The sequence below is a fragment of the Phoca vitulina genome, unplaced genomic scaffold (genome assembly GCF_004348235.1).
Source record: "Phoca vitulina isolate PV1807 unplaced genomic scaffold, GSC_HSeal_1.0 scaffold38, whole genome shotgun sequence".
Lineage (NCBI taxonomy): Eukaryota > Metazoa > Chordata > Mammalia > Carnivora > Phocidae > Phoca > Phoca vitulina.
The window spans coordinates 14,868,221-14,891,863 of record NW_022589741.1 but is presented as its reverse complement, the minus strand read 5'-3'; the positions used below and the strand labels follow the sequence as shown (position 1 = coordinate 14,891,863).

At 48.0% G+C, this 23,643-nt stretch overlaps 1 protein-coding gene and 1 long non-coding RNA gene across 2 annotated transcripts; one reads left to right on the top strand and one right to left on the bottom strand.

Annotated features, from left to right (window-relative positions):
• Window positions 1-5,821: 5,821 nt before the first annotated feature.
• Window positions 5,822-15,119, bottom strand: FOXR1 (forkhead box R1). Its single transcript, XM_032428112.1, has 6 exons — window positions 15,044-15,119; window positions 8,400-8,474; window positions 8,030-8,292; window positions 7,588-7,814; window positions 6,301-6,539; window positions 5,822-5,850 (listed from the first exon to the last, which is right to left on the bottom strand). Exons 1-6 carry the CDS (start codon window positions 15,102-15,104, stop codon window positions 5,822-5,824), a joined length of 894 nt encoding a protein of 297 aa, XP_032284003.1. The 5' UTR covers window positions 15,105-15,119.
• Window positions 6,447-7,445, top strand: LOC116647006. Its single transcript, XR_004302244.1, has 3 exons — window positions 6,447-6,717; window positions 6,808-7,138; window positions 7,371-7,445. It is a non-coding gene; the product is annotated as an uncharacterized LOC116647006 (long non-coding RNA).
• Window positions 15,120-23,643: the final 8,524 nt, after the last annotated feature.

Below are 23,643 nucleotides of genomic sequence, written 5' to 3'. Positions count from 1 at the left end.
CAGGTGCCCCATGGAATTTTCATTCTTTACAAGCTACTTTTGCTAGAATGAACAGCCTTCTGTCTATCCTGCTCCCCTAAGCCTTAGGGCCTAAGGTAAATTGCTCCCTTACACAGCTGAAATCCCCAGGCTGTGATCTCTACCCTAGAGCACCCCAAAAAAGCCCGGGGCCCAGCCCAGACCTTACTTATAGGATGTGCCTGACAGAACTCACACAGAGTCACAGATTTCGCTTAGATTTGTTACCAGTACTGGTGCATTAACCTGGATGGGCTACAATGTCTGTGGGTGTACATACAGTCAACTATACATAATTCAGGCCCAGAAAGTAGCCAGACTCCCTTCAGATCTTGACCTCCTCTTGGAGCTTCGCAGTAGACTCAGGCCTCTGTCAGATGTGACTCATTTTGAAGATCCCCCAACACTCAATTCCTTGACCTCCCATCATTTCCCTGGCAGGGTCAATCCTAGACCTTGTCTGCCCAAAATTGCTCCTTCTCTAAATTCAAACTCTGAAGTTGTATTCTGACCACCATCTTCCATCCTCCCATGTGGCCTTAGTTTCCATCTTGCCTTTAACTGCAGGAAGACCTCCAGTCTTGAAGATGAGTACTCTTACCCATTCACTCAGAAAACTATTCAGCATCTACCAGCTGCTTTGTTCTAGGTTCTCAAAGCGTGACCTCCAGGTCAGCAGCATCAGCGTCTGGAAGCTTGTTAGAAATGCAAATTCTTGGGCCCCACCACAGACCTACTGAATCAGAAACTCTAGAGTGGGGCCCAGCAATCTATGGTTTAATGAGCCCTTCAGGTGATTCTAATGCTCAATCAAGTTTGAAAATTAGTGGTCTAGGTCTTAGGTCCTCTTGGCTTCGCTGGATCCCAACATCGTTCCCACTACACTCTCATGGCAACCTACACTTCACTTGACCTTCCCAGACCTCTCATTTTATCAAACCCCAAATGCAGATCAACACAGCCATCTGTTTCCCTCATTTGTTCCCAAGCTGCTTAGAGTAGTCTACACTGCTTCCACTTCTACTAACTTCTTAGCCCTCTGCAATTTTGCTTTTGAAACTGTTTCCCTAAAGTTCTCCACCACGGAGCGTTCATTCAGTTGCAACTGAACTTGACTTGTGTGAAATGGAACTCAACATCTTCCACTTGAGAATATCCCCTATTTTCATCCTCCCAGGGAATACCACCAAGCTAAAGCATGGAGTTTTGGGGAGAGTTATCTTTGACACCTGCTTTTACTCAGTCCCCATATCCACCCTGTTCAAGTTGTCTTACTGGATTTCTGAGATGTTTAAGGTCTGTTCTATACTCTTTATACTCCTAGAGCAAACCTTGCCTCAATTCCCTTGGTCTTTTGCTTAGATTCACGTAAAATTTTTCTAACTGGTTTCCAAGTGTGTGGTCTATGTCAGCTCCATTTATCCTCCAGACTCCTCACTGAGCAGAGCCTAACTTGAGGCTTGACACGGGGGCTGGATCCCATGACCCTGAGATCATGACCTGAGCCGAAAACAAGACTGGGTCACTTAACAGACTGTGCCACCCAGGTGCCCCAGACTCTTGATCTTGGGGTCATGAGTTCAAGCACCATGTGTGTAGATTGTACTTAAAATAATAAAATCTTTAAAAAAAAAAACTAAAAGGTTTTCTATGCTTAGACATCACATTTATATATATGAACATAATTTCTGTCACATTTGTAGTCCTATCCAACATATTATTTTGCTGGGGGTTTTTTTCTCCTCAGAATGTGTTGTGGGTATCTATGTTAGCACATAGAACAGAAATACTATCTATATCCCGATGACTCTCAGATGTATTTACATCTTCAGCTCAGACTTGTCTTCTGAACCCCAGACTTATAACAGTTATCTGTTATAACTGCCCTGATGTCTCACAGATTCTAAATATTTTATTTATTTATCAGAGAGAGAGAGCACAAGCAGGGGAAGTGGCAGGCAGAGGGAGAAGCAGGCTCCCCACTGAGCAAAGAGCCTGATGAGGGACTCAATCCCAGGACCCTGGGATCATGACCTGAGCCAAAGGCAGGTGCTGAACGCACTGAGCCACTCAGGCGTCTCACAGATTCTAATCAGAACTGCTCAAACATGCTCCTCCCACAGGCTTCCCCACCTCACCATTCTCCCCAATTGCTCAAACAAACAAACAAAAAATCTCAGCCTCACTTCACCTGCGTCCAATCAGTCCTGTTGACTTATTGGTGCTGCCTCCAATCTACATCTCAAATCAGCCTGCTTCTCTCTAGTTCTCTGGCTGCTGCCCTAGTCCACCTGGACTACTGCATCACCTCCTAACAAGTCCTGTTGCTCCCATGTGTGCCCTCCTAGCAGCCGCTGCCAATGAGTGGCTAAGCAGAATTTAAAAAATAAGGGCACCTGGCTAGCTCAGTCTGAAGAGCATGAGACAGCTTGATCTCGGGGTCGTAAGTTCGAGCCCCATGTTGGGTGTAGGGATTACTTAAATAAAACTTAAAAATAAATAAAATCAGGTTCTGTTACTTTCACTATACTTGAGAAAAAAATGTAAATCCCTTATCATAACCTAGAAAGGCCCACATGGCCTGGTCCCTACCTCCCTCCCCAATCTCACCTTAGGTCTTTCTCCCCTAGCTTACTATATTCTGTCCTCTGTGGCCTTATCCCCATTCCCTCAATAGGCCCAGGTGAGGAGGTCCCTCCCTCCCAGGCTTTGTCCACTTTGTTCCCTCTACAAAACACTTTTACTCCCCATTCTGCAGCCTGGATACTCATTATCCAGGTCTCAGCTAAAATCTCTTAGGACTTCTCTGGGACGCCTGGGTGGCTCAGTCGTTAAGTGTCTGCCTTCGGCTCGGGTCATGGTCCCGGGGTCCTGGGATCAAGCCCCAGGTCGGACTCCCTGCTTAGCAGGGAGCCTGCTTCTCCCTCTCCCACTCCCCCTGCTTGTGTTCCCTCTCTGTCTCTCTCTCTGTCAATTAAATAAATTAAAAAATCTAAAAACACAAAACAAATAATGGTTGCATAAGTGAAAAAAAAAGGAGCCGAGGGTAGGAGTAGAATATGCTATTAGAGGGCAAAAGAGGCAAAGGCAGGTTTCTCTCAGGGCTGCTTTTTCCACAAAGGCTGTATTGTTTTGTTCTTTACTTCTGACCTGTTACCTTTGGGATCCACTTGCAACTCAGACCAGACATGGACAGGAATGTAGGCAGGGATAAGGATGTGCAGAGGAGGTGGACAAATTGAGGCCAGACCAGATGGAACTAGAGCTGAGGACTTGGGACCCTGTCCTTCTTCCTGGGAGCTAGCTAGACCCGAGTGGTGGTGGAGGCGGGGGGGGGGGGGGGGGGGGGGGGGCTCTGGCTGCACAGTGCTGGGTGGGCCCAGAGGGAAGGACATGAACGACCTGGTCCCTCTACCCACTCCCCCATATCACATAGAGATTAGCATCCAGAGGGTCTGGGAGGAGAGAATCACAAAGCACCTGCAAGTGGATTAGGGAAAGGCCACTCTCGTCTTGCTCCAACTGGGCACCTGCACGTGTCTGTGCTGTCTTTTCCTTGGAACTGGTCCCTTTTTCTTCCCATCCCCTCGCTGCTCCCCAGCCTGCCCCTGCGCCTCCTCGGAGCATCAGCAGCACCCCACAGAGCCCGGCTGGCTTTGGGCGCTTCCGGACAAGTAGTGGCTGTTCTTTTCTAGACCTGGGAAAAAGACCCAGTGCTAACTCCTCCTGTGAGAAGCCTTCCCTAGCTCCTCCAGACAGAGCTGATTGTTCTCTTCTCTGTGCTTCCAGAGAATATGGAATGTGCCTCTTAGAGAAGTTACTAGTGACAAATCATAGCAAACAGTGCGTTCTTACTACCTAAAAAGCCCCACGCTAGGCTTTGTGGGGCTGGACATAAATGTGCATTGTCCTCACTGGTTGCTGATGTCGCTGTGGGTGAGCCCCTCTGGGCAGGGGCTATATTTTATCTGTGCTTAGTTCAGTGGTTCTCTGCCCCACCAGCCTTAATGCCCTAGGAATAGAGCAAACGATTTGTAAGACTGTCTTTACCATCTTGGGGCGCCTGGGTGACGCAGTCGGTTGAGTGTCTGACTCGGTTTCAGCTCAGGTCGTGGTCTCGGGTTCGTGGGATTCAGCCCATGACAGGCCCTGTGCTCAACATGGAGTCTGCTTGAGATTCTCTCTCCCTCTCTCTCTCTACCCCTCCCCTCCACACACACACTCTCTCTGTCTCTCAAATAAATACATAAATCTTTAAAAAAGACTGTCTTTACCATCTTGAATCTTACTGATAAAATAATTTACCAACACATGTAATTTTAAAAAGGTCGATATAACACTTTAACTGTAATATAACAGAAAAATAAAGGGAGAGAAATTTATGAAATAGTGTATTTCAGTGGATAAACTAGACTTGAGAATATGAGATGGTTGGAAATTTGCACATACCTATGGTGAGAAGAGCTTAGATTTAAGAGAGGATATTCAAATGACTATTGAAAATACTTTTTCTTTATATTGGCTGTCCTGATATAACTATTTGTCCGTGTAGCATCCCCGAGAGAACAACAGATACAAACACAGACTCATACAGCCGTGTGGTGTCGCTGACTTAAAAATTAGATCAGCTTTGCTGTCAGTGAAGTGATTTTCTGAAGTGGCAAACAACTCTTGGTAAACTTCCTAACCAAAAAAAAAAAAAAAAAAAGCACAATTATTCTTCATTTTACAGAACAGTTGCATTCCTGAAAAGTTCAGTATATCTTAAAATGATGCAACAAATACTTTCTGCTTAGGTGTAATACCAAGTTAGGTTCCTGGCTGAACTCCTTGTCTACGGCCCCAGGTATAAGGGTCAGTTCTTCAAGGTCAAAGGCTGCCTTCAGCATGGAGGATATCCGAAGCCCTGGGTTCTGAGGGTGGAGCTGTGTTTCCAGGCAGGACTGGGCTGGGGGGGTGGGCGAGGGGGAGAGCAGGAGAGGGAATGAGAGGCTAATGGGAAATTCAGTATTGTCTTCAAGCACTGTCTGAATGCCTGGGGCATCTGGATGCAGCTTTAAACCTTGTTCTTTCTCCCTCAGCCCACGGGGCTTCTCCATATTCCCCTCGGATTTGAGGCTGGCACCTGGCCCTGCCCTGGATACCAGCTCCTGCCACCAGGAAAGCCCCAGCAATCCGGCTGGGATCTGAAGCCTCTGAGAACTCTGAATCCGCTGGTGCTCTGGCTTCTCCCGAGGGCGTGGTGGAGACAAACAGCAAGGGGGATGTGTCCGCATCTTGGCTCTAAGTTCCCACCCTTTGCTCAAAATGGTTACATGGAGAGGAGAATGAGGCTCGAACCTGACTATCCCCTTTTCCAAAATAGCTCTTTCCTCTTGCCCTTCTCACTGCTCCTTCTTGGCCTGCTCGGAGGGTCTCTCTCTCCTTCAACTGCCCCACAATTGATGTCTTTCCTTAGGCTGCTTCCCACTGTTACCAGTTGATTACATCCCCTCCTGTGAGTGGCGGGCTGCTATGAGCTAGCATCTCCCAAGATTATCCTCATAATCCAGAAAAATGGGAGTGGCTCCAGGATCCTGAAGGGAGTGGAGTATTTTCTTCCTTTGAGGAAAGAAGAGCATGGGCTCCCTTTGCTGCACACCAGGCCAATGGTGTCCATTTCCAGCCTCAGAGCTGACCCCCGCCCCCCGCCCCATCCCCATCCTCAGAGACCACACACACACACACATACACACACACACACACACACCAGGCTGCTGCAGGTAACTTTAATAAGGGATGGGCTGACTCCTGCTTCTTGGATTTAAAGGTCAAAGAGGAAGGGCATCACATCTGTAAGAAAAAAAGAGTCAACGGAATCTATCTGCCCTCTGCAGCTGCTGTTCCCTCAGCCCGGACCCATCTCACAGCAGATGATCTACTTCTTCTCCCTCAAGGCCCAAGTGCCACCAGGTCTCCAGAAAAAGGAAAAGCCTCCTTTGCACATGACCGCTCATACCATGCTTCTCTCGCAGCGTGGCCACCACTTCCCCAGGCTGCGGGCTGTGAGGCCAACTGCACCTCAGTGGTTTTTCCATCCACCCCCTGGACCTCAAGGCCATGCCTGTGTGGGTGGGGTCCCACCTCAGGCAGGCACCACGCCAGGGTCTCAGGCCACTGCCATGCTCCGCCCCCCCCCCCCCCCCCCACGGCGTGACCCAGCCTCCCTCCCTGCACACTCAGCCTCGAGTCAGGATGGCCGGGTCCCCTCCCCTGGGCCCCTCGCGTGACAGGGCCTCTCACCTGGCTGGCTCATGCACTGCTGGATACTTTGCAGACGCGTGGAGGCCAGCGCGCGGGCCTCCTCTGCAAAGCGGCGGTGTCCCTCCTCGGTCAACTTCCAGAGGCAGGAGCGGGGCCGCACGCTGGCCCCAACCTGCATGCTGACCGGCACTTTCTCAAAGCTGTCTCGGAAACAGAGATTGTGACGGACAGTATTCTTCCAGCCTTCCGGGGCCGTCCGGAAAAAGGGGAAATGTTGTCTGTGGACAGGGAGGAATGGTCAGGAAAGGCACAGTTTCTTTGGGGGAGGCCCTATCTTGACGCTCTTGTTCTCCCCCAGGGCCCAGGAGCCCCGGCCCCTCTCTCACGGTGGGGAATGGCAAGCTGGCCCAGAAGAACGGCTCTTTGCTCGTGGAACCCGTGGCAAAACCCCGCCTGGTGCGTTGCTTGTGCAAACCCTCATCTTTTAAACCCAGTTTATTGTTCCCATTCCCAGGCTCATTTTCCTCCTTCCCTCTGAGGGCTCAGGACTGTGACTTGCGACGCGAACAGAGCAGAATCAGGCTAACCAACTCCTGCAAGAGGAATCCTGGTCAAGGAAGGACACCACTTGTGGATCAACATTCTGAGACTCTCCTGCTAGAGGGAAAAGGTCGGAGAAGCTCCTCACACCCATGTGCACATGACTCTCAGAGCTAAATGTAAATCCCTTCTCAACTGGGCACCCCTGGCCCCTGGGGGTGCCGGGAGCTGTGGCCGGCAGTCCAGCCCAAAGGGAAAGCATGTGAGAAACTGCTGGGGAAACCAGACTTTCTACTGGAAAATCCTGACAGGGACGATGGGAGAATTTCTGACCCAGGTGAATTTATGTTTTAAAGAACTAAGATACAGGGGCGCCTGGGTGGCTCAGTCATTAAGCGTCTGCCTTCGGCTCAGGTCACGATCCCAGGGTCCTGGGATGGAGCCTCGCATCAGGTCCCATGCTCGGCGGGAAGCCTGCTTCTCCCTCTCCCTCTGCTGCTCCCCCTGCTTGTGCTCTCTTTCTCTCTCAAATAAATAAATAAAATCTTAAAACGGTTGGATTCTTTTAGATGTGGAAGGGAGTGGACGCGGATATCTTCCGGCACACAGGATACGTGGACACACATTTGGGGACACCCCGGAAGCAGCGCCTGGGAAAGGAGGCCTGGAACACACTTATCCTTTCAGACGCACATGGTAAACCAAGGCAGCAGCCCAGGGCCACGGGCAGACTGGCCCTGGCCCCCTCCCCTCCCCCTCCTCACAGGGCCCCCCGGTGGCACATACCGAGTGAAACTGTAGATCTGTTGCACGTTGAGGCCACAGGGGGAACTGTTTCTTAATGCCAGTGCAATTAGGTGGAAGTAATTGAGGGGGGGCCGGGACCAGAGCCTCCCCTCCTGGCTGTTGGCTGGCCGGAGCCTCCGACTCTGGAGGGGGGCCCTTTTGTGAGGGGACGGGAGAGCCACAGAGGAGCTGTCATCCTGGTCCTCAGCCTCCTCGTCTTCTGTGAGCTAGAGGAGCACAGAGTAGGAACTGGTCCTGACTCCACCGCCTCTACTCCATGGGGTGCGGTGGCAGGGACGGGGGGTGGTTTGGGCCACCGCCTGGGCTTCTCCCCAACCCAAGGGCACACGGCTAATTGCTGAACCCATTCACCCTTGGTTAGCCCTAAGCAAACAGCCCTGCCTACAGCCCAAGTCCAGTCCACGGGCCCAGAAATTCCTACCTCCCAGGGGCTGGGGGAAGAGGCAAACGGCTTCCGCTTCCGAGGGGGAGACTGCTCGCTGGAGGAAGGCAGCGACCCTGACCCCGGCGCTGCGGCCTCCGAGGAGCAGCTGGCGAAGTCTTCCTCTTGTGGGGGCAGCTGAGGGGAGGGGAGCGTGCTTGGCAGATCCTCCCACTTACGAGGTTCTGGGACCTCCAGCTTTCCAGGGGGAAACACGATGTTGGGGTTTACCCACATCCACAGGTTGGGCTCAAGGGCTGGGCCTGTGTGGAGAGAAAGGAGGTTGTGCGCCATAGCTCGGGGCGGGGGGGGGGGGGGGCTGGGCCGCACGGCCATGCCGGAGAACCCACTCCCCCCTACTCACCATCACCATCATTATCAGGGCTGGCTGTTTTCTCCACGGGTACTTTTGGTGGCTCAACTATTCGGAGTCTATATCTGGCAACTGACAAAAAGAAAGGTAGAAGAGGGTCAAACGTCCTAGGATTTCCACTGTGGCCCCAGGATCCTGGGCCTGGAAGTTTCTCTGAGAGATGGCTGTGGGCCCGCCCCAGGGCGTTAGGACACCATATTTGACCTCTCTGACCTTCTCATTCTCCTCACTCCACACACACTGTCCCCTGAGCGATCTCATGAATGCCTGTGACTGTGACTTCAGCCACCATCTATCAACTCAGGGCTTCCAAATCTTTCCCTCTAGCCCAGACTTCTCTGCTTGCCCGTAAATAGAACTGCCTATGGGAGGTCTCTACTATGTAGGCACTTCGAACTCAACATTTCTAAAACTAAACTCCATCTTCCTGCTCTACCTCCTGTATTCCTTGCTTCGGCAAGTGGCACCACCACCTAGCCAGTCCTTCAGGCCAGAAACATGCAAATGTTCTTGACTTCTTAACTCTTCTCTTTCCAGTCTAGCTACACCCAGTCAATCCCCAAGTCCAGCCATAACCCGTACGGCGTTTATCTGCTTTTCTCTAACTTAATCCTGTTGCAGTGGGAGCATCTTCCCAAAATATCAATCCAATCTTGTCACTCTTCTGCTTAAAAACTTTTTGATGGCTTTCCATGAGGGCCACACTGAAGTTCCTTGAGATAGTCTACAAGGCCCTGGCTCCTCATCAGTGTTGTCATTCCTCCCAGGCTCTCTCGACATCTCCAACACACCACACTCTAGATCCCAGGCCTTCCCACAAGCCGTTGTCTTTGCCAGAAACACTGTTCCCTTTTCCTGCTGCCCTAGTTAATTGCTAGGCACCCATCACATTTCTGGTTTTTTTAAAGATTTATTTATTCGAGAGAGAGGGAGTGTGAGTGAGTGGGGGGAGGGGCAGAGGGAGAAGGAAAGAGAATCTCAAGCAGACTCCCCGCTGAGCACCGAGCCTGATGTGGGGCTCAATCCCTCGACCCATGAGATCATGATCTGAGCCAAAATCACAAGTTGGATGCTCAACCGACTGAGCCACCCAGGTGCCCCCATCATGTCTCTGTTCATTTTTTTTTTTTTAAGGTTTTATTTATAGGGGCGCCTGGGTGGCTCAGTCGTTAAGCGTCTGCCTTCGGCTCAGGTCATGATCCCAGGGTCCTGGGATCGAGCCCCATATCGGGCTCTCTGCTCTGTGGGAAGCCTGCTTCTCCCTCTCCCACTTCCCCTGCTTGTGCTCCCTCTCTCACTGTGTCCCTCTCTGTCAAATAAATAAATAAAATCTTTTTTTTTTTTTTTTTAAGATGCCTGGCACATGGGAGGAGCTCAGTTTAACTGGATGAATGAATTCATAGCGGGCTAAGAGTATTTCAAGTGTGTATTAGAGCTATCTGCTCGGCACTATGCTGGCTCCTTGGGATTAGGGGGAACTATTTCCACCCCCTCCATGGGCCCCATGAGTGTCATCATATGGCAGTTGAATCTAGGTTTTTATCTGGAAAATGATGATACACTTTTTGGAGAACTCAGTAGTTAGAAAGGATGCCTATCACATTACTAATAATGTTCAACATAGTATTTGAAAAGAAGAAAAAGTACAGGTATTTTTTTTTTTTTTTTTAAGATTTTAGTTATTCATTTGCGAGAGAGAGAGAGAAAGAGTGAGCACAAGCAGGGGGAGCAGCAGGCAGAGGGAGGAGCAGGCCCCCCACTGAGCAGGGAGCCTGATGTGGGACTTGATCCCAGGACCCTGGGATCATGACATGAGCCAAAGGCAGACACTTAACCGACTGAGCCACCCAGGCACCCTGAAAAGTGGAAGAAGTAGAAAGAGATATAAAGTTGGAAAGAAAAAGACACAACTACCATTATTTATAGAAAAAAAGAATGTTAAGATAGAAACCATACAAAATCAATATACAAATTATTAGAACCAATAAGGGCCCAGCAAGTTTGCTAGATATAAGAACAACATACTAATAAACACTGTTCCTCCACAGTAGCATGAAGAAAATATACTAATAATTAATAATAATAATAAACAATAAAAATTATGTTATTTGGTTACAGTAGCAATCAAAATTATAAATTATCTAGGAGTTAACCCATCAAAGAATGAACTAGACCTTCATGGGAAAAAGATGCAATCACCATTTAAGGACATAAAAGTTCTGAATAGGGCGCCTGGGTGGCTCAGTTGGTTAAGCAACTGCCTTCAGCTCAGGTCATGATCCTGGAGTCCCAGGATCGAGTCCCACATCGGGCTCCCGGCTCAGCGGGGAGCCTGCTTCTCCCTCTGACCCTCTCCCCTCTCATGCTGTTTCTCTCCTGCTCACTCTCTAATAAATAAATAAATTAATTAATTAAATTTAAAAAAAATTCTGAATAAATGAAGACATGATACATATTATAAAGACCCCAACTGCCCTCAAATTAATCCATACATTTTTATGCAGATATCATAATACCTAAAAATTAAAATGTTCTGCATAGTAAAACCACGAAAAACAAAAAACATCGCTAGACAATAAAATAAGCCAAAAAAGAAATTTTCAACTCATAAAGTTCTTAGCTCTCTTGTAGATAGACAACCTTTCAGTTATTGATGTTGTAGGAGCTAACAAACCTATAAATGGGCAAAAGATATGAATCAGTATTCACAAGGAAGGGATATCTGAATTACTAACAAGATGCTCTCAGCCTCACCAGTAATAAGAACACAATAAAATAATGAGATAACACTTTATATCAAACTGACAAGAATTATAAAAGCAGATAATACCAAGTGTTGGCAAAGATGCAGGGAAATAGAATCCTTCCTCACATTACAGATCTGAACAGCCACTGGTGCTTCCATACTGAAGGACTGATCACTACACCTGACAGTCTACTCCTGGGTATGTCTATTCAAGTCAATACAGGAACTTTTATGCTAATCTTCCTTGTTAGGATCAGTTAGGTGTAGAGATTGATTGATTCAACAAACAAAGAAACAAACTTAAAAACAATACTTCACCCATCGTTCCAACTAACTCCCTCCCAACTAGCCTTGGATACCATGATATCACCAATCCATTGATCCACGGCTTTGGAGTACGCTTTGGTAGAGCTGGATTTATTCAGGGTTGTGGTTTGGCCAAGCAAGTGCTCCAAAGCCAGCGAGGGTCAAAGGAATTGATAGTGTTTGCAAGAGAGAATACGTTTGACCATGGGATTCCAGGTTAAAGAGGGGAGACTATCCAGGGATGGAGAACAGTGAAAGTAACAGGGTCAACAGGTTGGTGATCTCAGGCGGGTCAAAGGATAGTGCTGCTGTCGGTCTCCCTCCCTCCCTCCCTGGCACTGATGCTCTCATGTCTTCTCAAGGACAATGTTGGTTCAACCAACCACTCCTCTATTTACCGTTATTTGTGTGTGTTTCTGTTGGATCATTCTCATCAGCATTCAAGTATAATGTTAATTCTCTCATCTTATTGAAAAGACCTTCTTTTGTCCCCATTTTCTGTGCCAGGCCACTGCACCATGTTTTTGCTTTCCTTTGAGGCAGAACTCCTAGAAAGAACCCCCTATTCTTTCTATCTCCACTTCCCCTCCTTCCACCCTTGAACCCTTGCCAATCAGGCTTTCATCTCTACCACCCCACCCAAACCACCATCATCATGGTCGCCAATGATGTCTGCTGTACTAAATCCAATGGTCAGTCTACGTCACACCTGACCTCACAGGGGATAGTCCTCTCATCTGACCACTCCTTCCTTGACACATTTTCTTCACTTGCTTCTAGGAGACCACGATCTCTTGGTTTTGATTCTCAGTGGTCATTTCCTTGATTTTGGCTGGTTATCTCTCTTCTCTCCAGTATCTTTACAATGGAATGTCCCCAGGGCTCATGCTTGGTTCTTCTCTCTTTTCTTCTCACTCCTTAAATGCTACCCACATACCAAAGACTCTCAAAATACACCTCCCTCCAGTACTCCAGATTTATATATCCACCTGCTTACTCAACATTTTTACTTGGAGATCTAAAAAGTATGCCAAACTCAGCATGTCCCAAACAGAATTCCTGATCTTCCTCCCTAAATCTGTCCTACCAGAAGCTTCCCCTGTCTCAGCATGAGGCCACTCCATCCTTTTACTTAATCAGCCAAAACTTTGGAGGAATCATGTTCTAATCTCTCTTTCTTACACTATACATCCAAATCCATCAACGAACCCGGATGGTTCTGCCTTCTTGGCCACCACCCTGACCCTCTAGCCTACCACCATCTCTTGTCTGGATTACAGTAGTAGCTTAGTCTACCGGCTTCTTAGCTCCACGTTTACAACGTACTTTCAACACAGCAGCCACAGTGATCTTTTCAGAATATAGATCATGCAGGATTAGTTACATAATTTGCAGGGCCCAGTGCAAAATGAAAATGAAGGGTTCCTTGTTCAAAAATTAAAAATCTCTGGGGCGCCTGGGTGGCTCAGTCATTAAGTGTCTGCCTTCGGCTCAAGTCATGGTCCCAGGGTCCTGGGATCGAGCCCCGCATCGGGCTCCCTGCTCGGCGGGAAGCCTGCTTCTCCCTCTCCCACTCCCCCTGCTTGTGTTCCCTCTCTCGCCGTCTCTCTGTCAAATAAATAAAATCTTTAAAAAAATGTTTAAAAAAAAATTAAAAATCTCAAGACAGTGATAGCAGAACATCGAACCAAGTACCAGCCCCCTATGCAACCACACGGCTCACACCCTTGGGAAGCCTGAATCACGTCGCTCCTCTGCTCAAAACCTTTCAACCATGCCATATCTTACTGAAAGTCAACCCCAAGGTCCTTAAAGTGGCACATGGGCTTTTCCGGATCTCTGCTCCACACCCTGTGAACTTCCCTCTGTATTTAACTCTGATCCAGCTTTGCTGGCCTCTTTCCCGTGCCTCAAACACCCCAGGCATATTCCCTCCTTAGGAATTTTACCCTATTTCTTCTGCCTGAGAAACTTTTCCTCTAAATATCCTCTTGGCTCACTGTCTCACCCCCTTCAACTCTTTGCTCCAATATTATGTTCCCAAGGAAGCCCAACCTGATAACCCTATTTAAAACTGTGGCTGCCACCACCTCAACCCACAACCACCACCATTCCTGAACCCTCTTACTGTGTCCTTTTTCCCCATCTTAGTTGTCACCTTATAACATACTATTTATTTTTTATGTGGACTGTCTGCCCCCAGTGGAATGTAAGTTCCATTTAGACTTGTCTGTTTCGTTCATTATGTATTACCAGGGTCTAGAACATCGCCTGGCAAATTGGAGGTGCTCAATAAATATTTCTTAATCAACAAAGATATTGGAATTCGTTAGCATTACTTATGGTGGCAGAGAGTTGGAGACAATGTAGGTCTCCATTAGTAAGGAGAACTAAAATGCAAAAGGTAGTATATGCAGATGATAGAATACCACCCAGCCATCAGAAATAATGAACCAGATCTTCATTCAGCAACCAGAGTAGCTCTCAAAAACAATGCGAGTAGGCAGGGGCGCCTGGGTGGCTTGGTTAAGGGACTGCCTTCAGCTCAGGTCATGATCCTGGAGTCCAGGGATCAAGTCCCACATCCCGCTCCCTGCTCAGCAGGGGAGTCTGCTTCTCCCTCTGACTCTCCTCCCCCTCATGCTCTCTCTCTCTCAAATAAATAAATAAAATCTTAAAAAAAACACACAAAAAAACAATGCAAGTAGGCAAAAAAAAGCAATGATCATTTAGTAAATTAAGGTCACCTATAAACATAAAATAACGTTAAATAGTTCTCAAAGATACACCTATCTAAAGACATTAAAACAATTAGGGTAGATACAAGGGAGTGTGGGAGGTGAAGGAAGGTGGTGTGGGGGGGTGCATTGAAGGGGGACAATAGGTTAATCCAAGCACCTTGCGGGAACAGATGGCAATAATGTACCACGAACTAGGAGGTGATCACCTCCACTCTCCGCCCTTGAGGTCCCAAGAAAAAGTCCTCTTTTTAAAGATCACGACGGCCACCCATCCCTTCAGCAAATATTGAGCACCTCTAGGTGTCAGCCAGCGTACTAAGAGGGGGCTACAGCCTCGAACAAAACTGATAACTTTTTTAAAAAACTGAACGAGTGAAATGTGTGTTGTGCCAAATGGCGGTAAGCGCCATGGAAAAGGGCCACGGCGAGGCCTAGAAGGTTCTGGGACTCAGCGGGCAGTGGGGCGGAGGTGGCAGGCAGCAGGCGGACGGATGCTGGGGCCGGACCCGCTGCCCTCAGGGGGCTCTCGGTGGAGGCCTGCCTTGCCCCCGGCTGGGTGGGAGCAGGGTGGGGGCGGGGAGGGGGCGGGGAGGGGGCGCCGGCCCGGCGGAGGGGTGCCGGCCCCGAAACCGCAGCCGGCTCCAGGCTCGCCGGCGGGACCCGAGGGTGGGGGCTGGGGCCCGGGGGGGGGGGGGGGGCCCCCCCGCCCCCCGGGGGCCCCCCCCCCGCCCGCCGCGCCCCCCCGGGGGGGGGGGGGGGGCCCGGGGGGGGGGGGCGAGCGCCCCAGCGCCCCGCGAGGACCCCACCGCCGCCCGCCACGCCCCTCCCCCACAGCGCCGGCCACTCACGGTTCTGCTCGGCCAGGGGCAGGTGCGCCGTGGTGAAGGCCAGAAAGGACTCGTTGCCCATGTCCCAGTCCAGCAAGCCCGGGACCTGGCCATGGAGGCTGGCCCAGAGGTCGAGGTGTTGGAGTTTCAGGTCCACCTTCAGGGAGAGGAGAGGTCGCCCGGCAGGGGGTGGGAGACTCGGAGACACTGAGGCTGAGGCCTCGCACCACTTCCTCAAAGCCCCGGGCTCGGGCTCGGATCCGGTTAGTTGGCGCCAGCTCAGGTGTGAAGAGTCCCCAATTTGACGCCTTTAATCGCCTCTGGCCTCCACCGGCTACTCTCTGCGACCTCTCTCCTCAACCCCTTACACTTTGATTTTGGGGCTTGGGGCACCTGAGGGTCCCGAAGGGAGGGATCCCAGGCCCTCTTCCCCCTCTGTATTTGCACAAAGCTCTGCCTGTGTTTAGTTAAGTTTCTCTACCAACACCACTGATGAATGAATGATCCCATGATAGAATTAATAGCTACTTTCTAGAGGTTCTGATAGATTTCATGGCTTATCCAAGATCTTACCCATAGTACTTGGTGAAGACAGGATTGGGGGGCGGTTTTTTTTAAGATTTTTTTTTAGGGGCGCCTGGGTGGCTCAGATGGTTAAGCGTCTGCCTTCGGCGGCGGGCATGATCCCGGGTCCTGGGATCACGGCTCCTTGGTCAGCCAGGAGTCTACTTCTTCCTCTGCTTCTCCCCCCAATTCGTGCTCGCGCACTCTCTCTCTCTCAAATAAATAAATACGATCTTAAAAAATAAATAAAAAATAAAGATCGTATTTATTTATTTGTCAGAGAGAGAAAGAGAGAGCACAAGCAGGGGTAGCTGCAGGCGGAGGAAGAAGCAAGCTCCCCGCTGAGCAAGGAGCCGGATATGGGACTCGATCCTAAGATTCTTGGATCATGACCTGAGCCAAAGGCAGACGCTTAACCTACTGAGCCACCCAGGAGTCCCAGGAGAGTGTTTTGTTTTTTAATTTGGTTTTTAAAGATTTTATTCATTTGAGAGAGAGAAGGAGAGCGAGAGAGAGAGTGCACACAGGGTGTGGGGGGAGGGGCAGAGGGAGAAGCGGACTCCCTGCTGAGCAGGGAGCCCAACGCAGGACTCCATCCCAGGGCCCTGGGATCATGACTTAAGCGGAAGGCAGACGCTTAACCAGCTGAGCCACCCAGGTGCCCTAAAATTTAGTTTTTAATCATTTCAAATTTACAGAAAAATCCCAAGAATAGTATAAAAATTCCTGTATACCTGAATCCTATAATTCACCAATGACACCAAGTATTAACATTTTATCACATTTTAATTTTTCTCTCTGTATATAAGACATTTATTGTATTTTTCTGAACTATCTAAGAGTAATTTGCAGACGTAATGCCCTTTACCCATAGATACTTCACTGGGTATTTCCTAAAAACAGGGATATTGGCATATATAACCAGAAAACCAGAAATGAGACCATTATCAAAACCAGAAAATTTAACATTGACTCAATACTATATTTAACATACAGATCCTATTAAAATTTCACTAATTGTCCCAATGACGTCCTTTATATAAATTTGCTCTCTGGTCTAGGATTCAGGTCAGGCTCACGCAGTGCATTTCATCTTCAAGTCTTTTGCTCTCCTTTCATCCCAAGCAGTTTCTCAGCCTTTTTAATCTTTCATACCATTGACATTTTGGGAAGAGTACAGGCCATTTATTTTGTAGAATGTCCCTTAGTTTAGCTTTGTCTCATGTTTCCTCATAATTAGGCTGTGCATTCTGGGCAAGAATATCATATGAGTGATGTTGCTTCCTTCTCAGTAACTCACATCAAGAGGCACACGATGTCAGCGTGTCTCATTATTAGTGATGTTAATTTCAATCACTTGGTTTAGTGGTATCCACCAGGTTTCTCAAGGGTAGTTACCTTTTTTCCTCTCTCTTTCTCTTTTGTAATTAGTAAGTAATTTGTGAGGAGATACTTTGATCTAGAATCCCGTTCCTCAGGGCACCTGGCTGGCTCAGTCAGTGGAGTATGTGACTCTTGATCTCAGGGTTGTGAGATCGAGCCCCACCTTGGATGTAGGGATTACTTAAATAAATAAAACTTTATTTAAAAAAATAAATAAGGGTACCTGGGTGACTCAGATGGTTGGGCGTCTGCCTTCGGCTCAGGTCATGGTCCCAGGGTCCTGGGACCCTGCTCAGCGAGGAGACTGCTTCTCCCTCTCCCACTCCGCCTGCTTGTGCTCTCTCACTCTCTCTGTCAAATAAATAAATAAAATTTTTAAAAAAGTAAAAATAAAATTCTGTTCCTGAAAAAAAATTTTAAATTAAAAAAAAAATCCTATTCTTCATCAAGTTTAGGCCCATTAATTCTAGTATCCATTTATGATTCTTGCCTGAATCAATCATTACTAGGATGGGTGTAAAATGATGATCTCTCTAAATCTATCATTCCTTTTCCATTTATTTAATTGACATTCTATTGTAAAGAAGAGCTTTTTCTGTATCTCATATATATTTTTTAAGATTTATTTATTTATTTTGAGAGAGAGAGAGAGCGATCACAAGTGGGAGGGGCAGAAGGAGAAGGAGAGAGGATCCTAAGCAGACTCCCTGCTGAGCGAGGAGCTTGATGTAGAGCCTGATTCTAGGACCATAAGATCATGACCTGAGCTGAAACCAAGAGTCGGAGGCTTAACTGCCTGCACCACTCAGGTGCCCCTATTTTTAAAAAAGATTTTATTTTATTCTATTATTTATTTATTTATTTTTAAGATTTTATTTATTTGAGAGAGAGGGAGAGCACGAGTTGGGGGGAGGGGTAGAGGGAGAAGGAGAAGCAGACTCCCTGCTGAGCAGGGAGCCAGCTGGCACGGGGCTCCATCCCAGGACCCCAAGATCATGACCTGAGCTGGAGGCAGACGCTTAACGGGCTGAGCCACCCAGGCCCCCCTATTTATTTTTTAACTCCAAGAGGTAGAGATTTTAAAGTAACTTTTATACCCAACGTGGGGCTCGAACTTACAACCTTGAGGTCAAGAGTTCAATGCTCCAGCGCCTGAGCCAGCCAGGCACCCCTTATCTCATATTTGTTTGTTTATGGTCAGTATGGACCCAAAGGATTCTTAGAGTGGATTATTTATAATTATTAATTATAACAACTTATAATTATTATAAAATTCTATAATTCTAAAATTGTCCCAGATTTGGCCAGTGGGTGAACTAGCCCCCTTTGGTTGCTCTGTGCATCCTGGGTTCCCTATCAAAGCCTACACTGAGCTGCCTGTGGCTTGTCTAAGAGCCCAGAAACTTTGAGAGTCCCTAGCAAATAGGAGGCCCTCAATAAATGTTTTAACTACTGTGAAAACAACAGCTTCCCTACCTTTAATACCAATAATAGTAATTTTAATGCTTATTTCTCTAATTATAAAAATAATTTATGGGGGCGCCTGGGTGGCTCAGTTGGTTAAGCGACTGCCTTCGGCTCAGGTCATGATCCTGGAGTCCCGGGATCGAGTCCCGCATCGGGCTCCCTGCCACATGCTTAATATAGATAAATGAAATCTCCCACCCGTAGTATAAGAGAAAATAATTCATCATACAATACGATACTCTGACAAGACTACATTAGAAGGCACAGTGAAATAATCCCGTAATCCAAATAATCCAGTAACCCACCCGCTCCCACCTGAAGTCAGACACCGGTTCCTATTAAAAATATATGAATTTGGGCGCCTGGGTGGCTCGGTTGGTTAAGCGTCTGCCTTCGGCTCAGGTCATGATCCTGGAGTCCCGGGATCGAGTCCCGCATCGGGCTCCCTGCTCAGCGGGGAGTCTGCTTCTCCTTCTGACCCTCCCCCCTCTCATGCTCTCTGTATCTCATTCTCTCTCTCAAATAAATAAATAAAATCTTTAAAAATAATAATAATAATAATAATTTATGTTCAGGGTGCCTGGCTGGCTCAGTGGGTAGAGCATGAAACTCTTGATCTTGGGGTTGTGAGTTTGAGCCTCACCTTGGGTGTGGAGGTTACTTATTTATTTATTTATTTTAAAGATTTTATTTATTTGACAGAAAGAGACAGTGAGAGAGGGAACACAAGCAGGGGGAGTGGGAGAGGGAGAAGCAGGCTCCCTGCTGAGCAGGGAGCCCAATGCAGGGCTCGATCCAAGGACCCTGGGATGGTGACCTGAGCTGAAGGCAGACGCTTAACGACTGAGCCACCCAGGTGCCCCTGGAGATTACTTAAAAAAATAAAATAAGGGGGGGCACCTGGGTGGCTCAGTCAGTTAAGCGTCTGCCATCAGCTTAGGTCGTGACCTCAGGTCCTGGGATTGAGCCCCATGCTGGGCTCCCTCCTCAGCGGGGAGTCTGCTTGTCCCTCTCCCCCTGCCCCTCCCCCAGCTTGCGGGCAGACGTGCACACGTGCTCTGTGTCGCTCTCATAAATGAATAAAATCTTCTAAAAAATTAAAAAAATTTTTTAAATTGAAAAAATAATACATGTTCAGTGCAGAAAATGTGGAAATATAGAAAACACAAAAGGAAAAACAATAAAGCCAAACTCATTCTTTGTATCGACTCAGAGATAATAATTGATTACATTTTGATGTATATGCTTCCAAAATTTCTCCATATGGGTGTTTCATTTTTGTTTTGTTTAAAAAAAGTTATTGTAATGCATCTACTCTTTAATAGGCCTTTTCAAATTAGTCTACCATTTAAGAATGTTTCTATCATACAAGTAATATATCTGATAAGGGATTACTATTGAGAATATATAAAGAACTACAACTCACACACACACACGATTTAAAAATGGGCAAAGACATTGAATAGACATTTCTCCAAAGAAGATATACAAAGGTCCAATAGCCACACGAAAAGATTCTCAACATCACCAATCATTAGGGAAATGCAAATGAAAACCATAAAAATACTTCACATCCATTGGGATGGCTATTATAAAAACAAACAAAACACAGGAAGTAACAAGTGTTGATGAGGATATGGAGAAGTTAGAACCCTTGTGCAGTGCCTGTGAGAATGTGAAATGGTGCAGTCCCCATGGAAAAAAGTACAGGGGCTCCTCAAAAAATTAAACATAAGGGCGTCTTGGTGGCTCAGTGGGTTAGGCGTCTGCCTTCGCATGATCCCAGGGTCCTGGGATTGAACCTGGCTTCGGGCTCCCTGCTCAGAGGGGAACCTGCTTCTTCCTCTCCCTCTGCTGCTCCCCCTGCTTGTGTGCTTGTTCTCTCTCTCTCTGTCAAGTAAATAAATAAAATCTTAAAAAAAAAATTAAACATAGAATTACCATATGATCCAGGAGCGCCTGGGTGGTTCAGTCGTTTAAACGTCTGCCTTCGGCTCAGGTCTTGATCCCAGGGCCCAGGGATCGAGCCCCATGGCAGGCTCCCTGCTCAGCGGGGAGTCTGCTTCTCCCCCTCCCTCTGCCCCTGCTTGTGCTCTCTTTCTCTCTCTTGCTCACTCACTCTCTATGTCAAATAAATAAATAAAATCTTAAAAAAAAAAAAAAAGAATTATCATATGATCCAGCCATTCCATGTCTAGGTATACACCCCAAAAAACTGAGAGCACAGACCTAAACGTATTTGTGCACCCACGGAGCAACACTATTCCCAATAACTAAAATGTGGAAACAACCCAAATGTCCATCAGCAGGTGAATGCATAAACAAAATGTGGTCTCTACATATAATGGCATATTATTTAGCCTTAAAAATGAATAAAACTCGGTGTGCCTGGGTGGCTCGGTCTTTAAGTGTCTGCCTTCGGCTCAGGTCATGATCCCGGGGTCCTGGGATCGAGCCCCGCATCGGGCTCCCTGCTCAGTGGGGAGTCTGCTTCTCCCTCTCCCACTCCCCCTGCTTGTGTTCCTTCTCTCGCTAACTCTCTCTCTCTGTCAAATAAATAAATAAAATCTTAAAAAAAAAAAAAAAAAGAACAAAGCTCGGACACAGGCTACAACACGGATGAACCTTGGAAATATTATGCTAAGTGAAATAAACCAGACACAAAAGGACAAATTGTGATTCCACTTTAATGAGATACCTAGAAGAGCCAAATTCATAGAGACAGAAAGTAGAATGGTGGTTGATGAGGGTTGTGGGGAGGAGGGAATGGGTACAGAATTTCTCTTTGGGGTACTGAAAAAGTTCTGGAGATGGATAGTGGTGGCGGTTGCCCGGCAAGGTCAATGTATTTAATGCTACTGAACTTAACAGAAATGGTTAAAATAGTAAATTTCAGGTTATGTATATTTCACCATAATTTAAAAAATGTTTGTATCCGTAAGTTCCAAACTTTGTTGAGCATTGGAACCTCCTGATCTTGAAAAAATACTAATGTCAGGCTGCCACCCCTGTCATTCTGATTCTAGTATAGGGTATGACCTAGGTGTTGGGGCTTTTTTAAAGCCCCTTAGATGAATCCAGTGTGCAGTGGAGTTTGGCTCCCAGTCCGGTGCTCTTCCCCCAGCGTAAGGTTGGGCCCCCAAACCTCCCTTGGCTGGTGCAGTTAGGGTGGGGGGCACAGGTCAGACCATTCTCTCTGCAGGGCACATCCTCCCTGCCCGTCTCTCCTGACTTCAGGCCTCAGCTCTGTTAGGCCGACCCAAACAAAGAAGGTCCCAGTGTTCACCTCCTCCCTCATTTTTCATAGCACTTACCACATTTTTACAAGATTTTATTTATTTGAGAGAGAGAGAGAAAGCACAAGTGGGGTGTGAGGAGGGGCAGAGGGAAGAGGAAGAAGCAGATTCCCCACTGATGTGGGGCTCGATCCCAGGACCTTGAGATCATGACCTGAGCTGAAGGCAGACGTTTAACTGACTGAGCCACCCAGGTGCCCCACACTGATCACATTTTTTATTTAATTTATTTACTTGTTCGCATTTTGGGGATCTGTCTCTTGCATTAAGTTCCACATAAACTCCATGAAGGAGGAAAAACGTCTTTCCACATTTTATTCCTAGCACTTCTAGTAGCACCTGGCATGTAATAAATGCTCAGTTAATGTTTGTGGAATGAATAAATACTGTTGTTCTTCTCTTCCATTGCCTCCCTCTCCCAGGCTCTTGGGTTGCTCTAGAAAGGGGTCGTTAAGACCATTGTTCCAGCATCTTCTATGTTTGTTGTTTTTTATTGTTTTCACAGTTTTTGGCGCCTTCCCAGTCCCCACCTTCTCTTCAGGGGCTTGTTCATTCATTCATTCATTCGTTCGTTCATTTGTTCACTTATTCAACAAGCATTTACTGGGTACCTACTATGCCCCAGGCACTGTGGAGCCCAGGTACCGTAGGCCCTTGGGAACGAAATGACTGCTCTTAGGGAACATACAGTCTACTGGGGGAGACAACTGAATAATCATATACACATATAATTATAAACCATAGTAATACTATGAAAGACAGGATAGGGGAACCTAGTGAGGGGATGACGGTCAGAGGCTTCCCTGGAGAAGGTGGGTTACCTGTGCAAATAGGAGTGGGGTGGGGATGGGAGCAGTCAAAAGAGCAAGCCAGGCATATGGAATAGTCTGTGCAAAGGCCCCGAGGCAAGAGGGAACACAGGATATTGGAGGGAACACAGTGAGAACAGAGGGGCCGTTAGGAGAAAGACCAGGGCTAGTCTTGAAGGTCGCCTTAAAGATCCTGGTATTTCCCCTAAGATTAATGCAAAGGTCACTGATCCTTATAAGGGATGTGTACCGGAAAGCGGACCACTCCTGCTCTTTTCCCTCAGTTACCAGACTCTACCACTCTTGTCCTCCTCCACCCAGCATTCTTCCATTTCTGCTCCCTCCTCCTAGGCCCCCTTAGCCTATTCTCCACTTCTCCCACCCCCCAGCCTGCTGTCCAGGGTCTCACCCTGGTGGTCCTCTTTGTCCGCAGTCAGAGCTGTACTCCTTTCCCCAGCATTTCCCTTTGCTCCGCCAACACCCCAAGACCCTCCGGCCTCCAGCCCTGCCCACATAGCGCACCACGCCCTGGCTGGGTGGCCTGCTGCGGAGGGGTGCAAAACCCATAGGCCAGGTAGTCTGAGAGCTCTTGACTCCTGACTTCTGATCTCATCCAGCCCCTTCCTGCCTCCTGAGAGAAGCAGCTCTGGGTTGTGGGGCAGGGAGGGGACTGGAGCGCCTGCTGCCTGACGTGGAGTCTGTTCCCACCCAGGTGGAGCCCATAGAAGGGAAACAGGGCAGATGGGGCATCAGACTTTATTGAGGGGATTTCTGTCACTGAGGGAAGAGTGAATTGTTGGGGGGGGGGTGATTAAAGAGGTGAAGTGGGAGGAGCGTCAATGCTGACAAGAGTGGGCTGAGGGGATTATAGGGAGTGTTGGGAGATGAGGCACCGGGGACCTAGGGGAGGGCAGAGGGAGGAAAGGGCTCCGGTGAGAGGGGGCGGCGAGGAGAGGTGAAGGCCCCGAGGAAGCCATGCTTGAGGCCTGGGAGCAGGCAGTCTTTTCAGGAGAGGAGGCAGGCACACAGGGCAAAGCCGTGGCCTGGGGAAACGGACAGCATCCTGGACCTCCTGGAGGCCTGCTGCCTGGCACTAGCCTCC

What these genes read in the sequence shown, in the direction of transcription:
- FOXR1 (XM_032428112.1), bottom strand. Translation starts at nt 15,104, where the DNA reads ATGGGCAACGAGTCCTTTCTGGCCTTCACCACGGCGCACCTGCCCCTG. An exon ending in CAGATCTACAGTTTCACTCG is followed by an intron (nt 6,540 to 7,587) that starts GTATGTGCCACC and finishes CCCTGTCCACAG; the next exon opens with ACAACATTTCCCCTTTTTCC. An exon ending in GCAGTGCATGAGCCAGCCAG is followed by an intron (nt 5,851 to 6,300) that starts GTGAGAGGCCCT and finishes TTTTTCTTACAG; the next exon opens with ATGTGATGCCCTTCCTCTTT.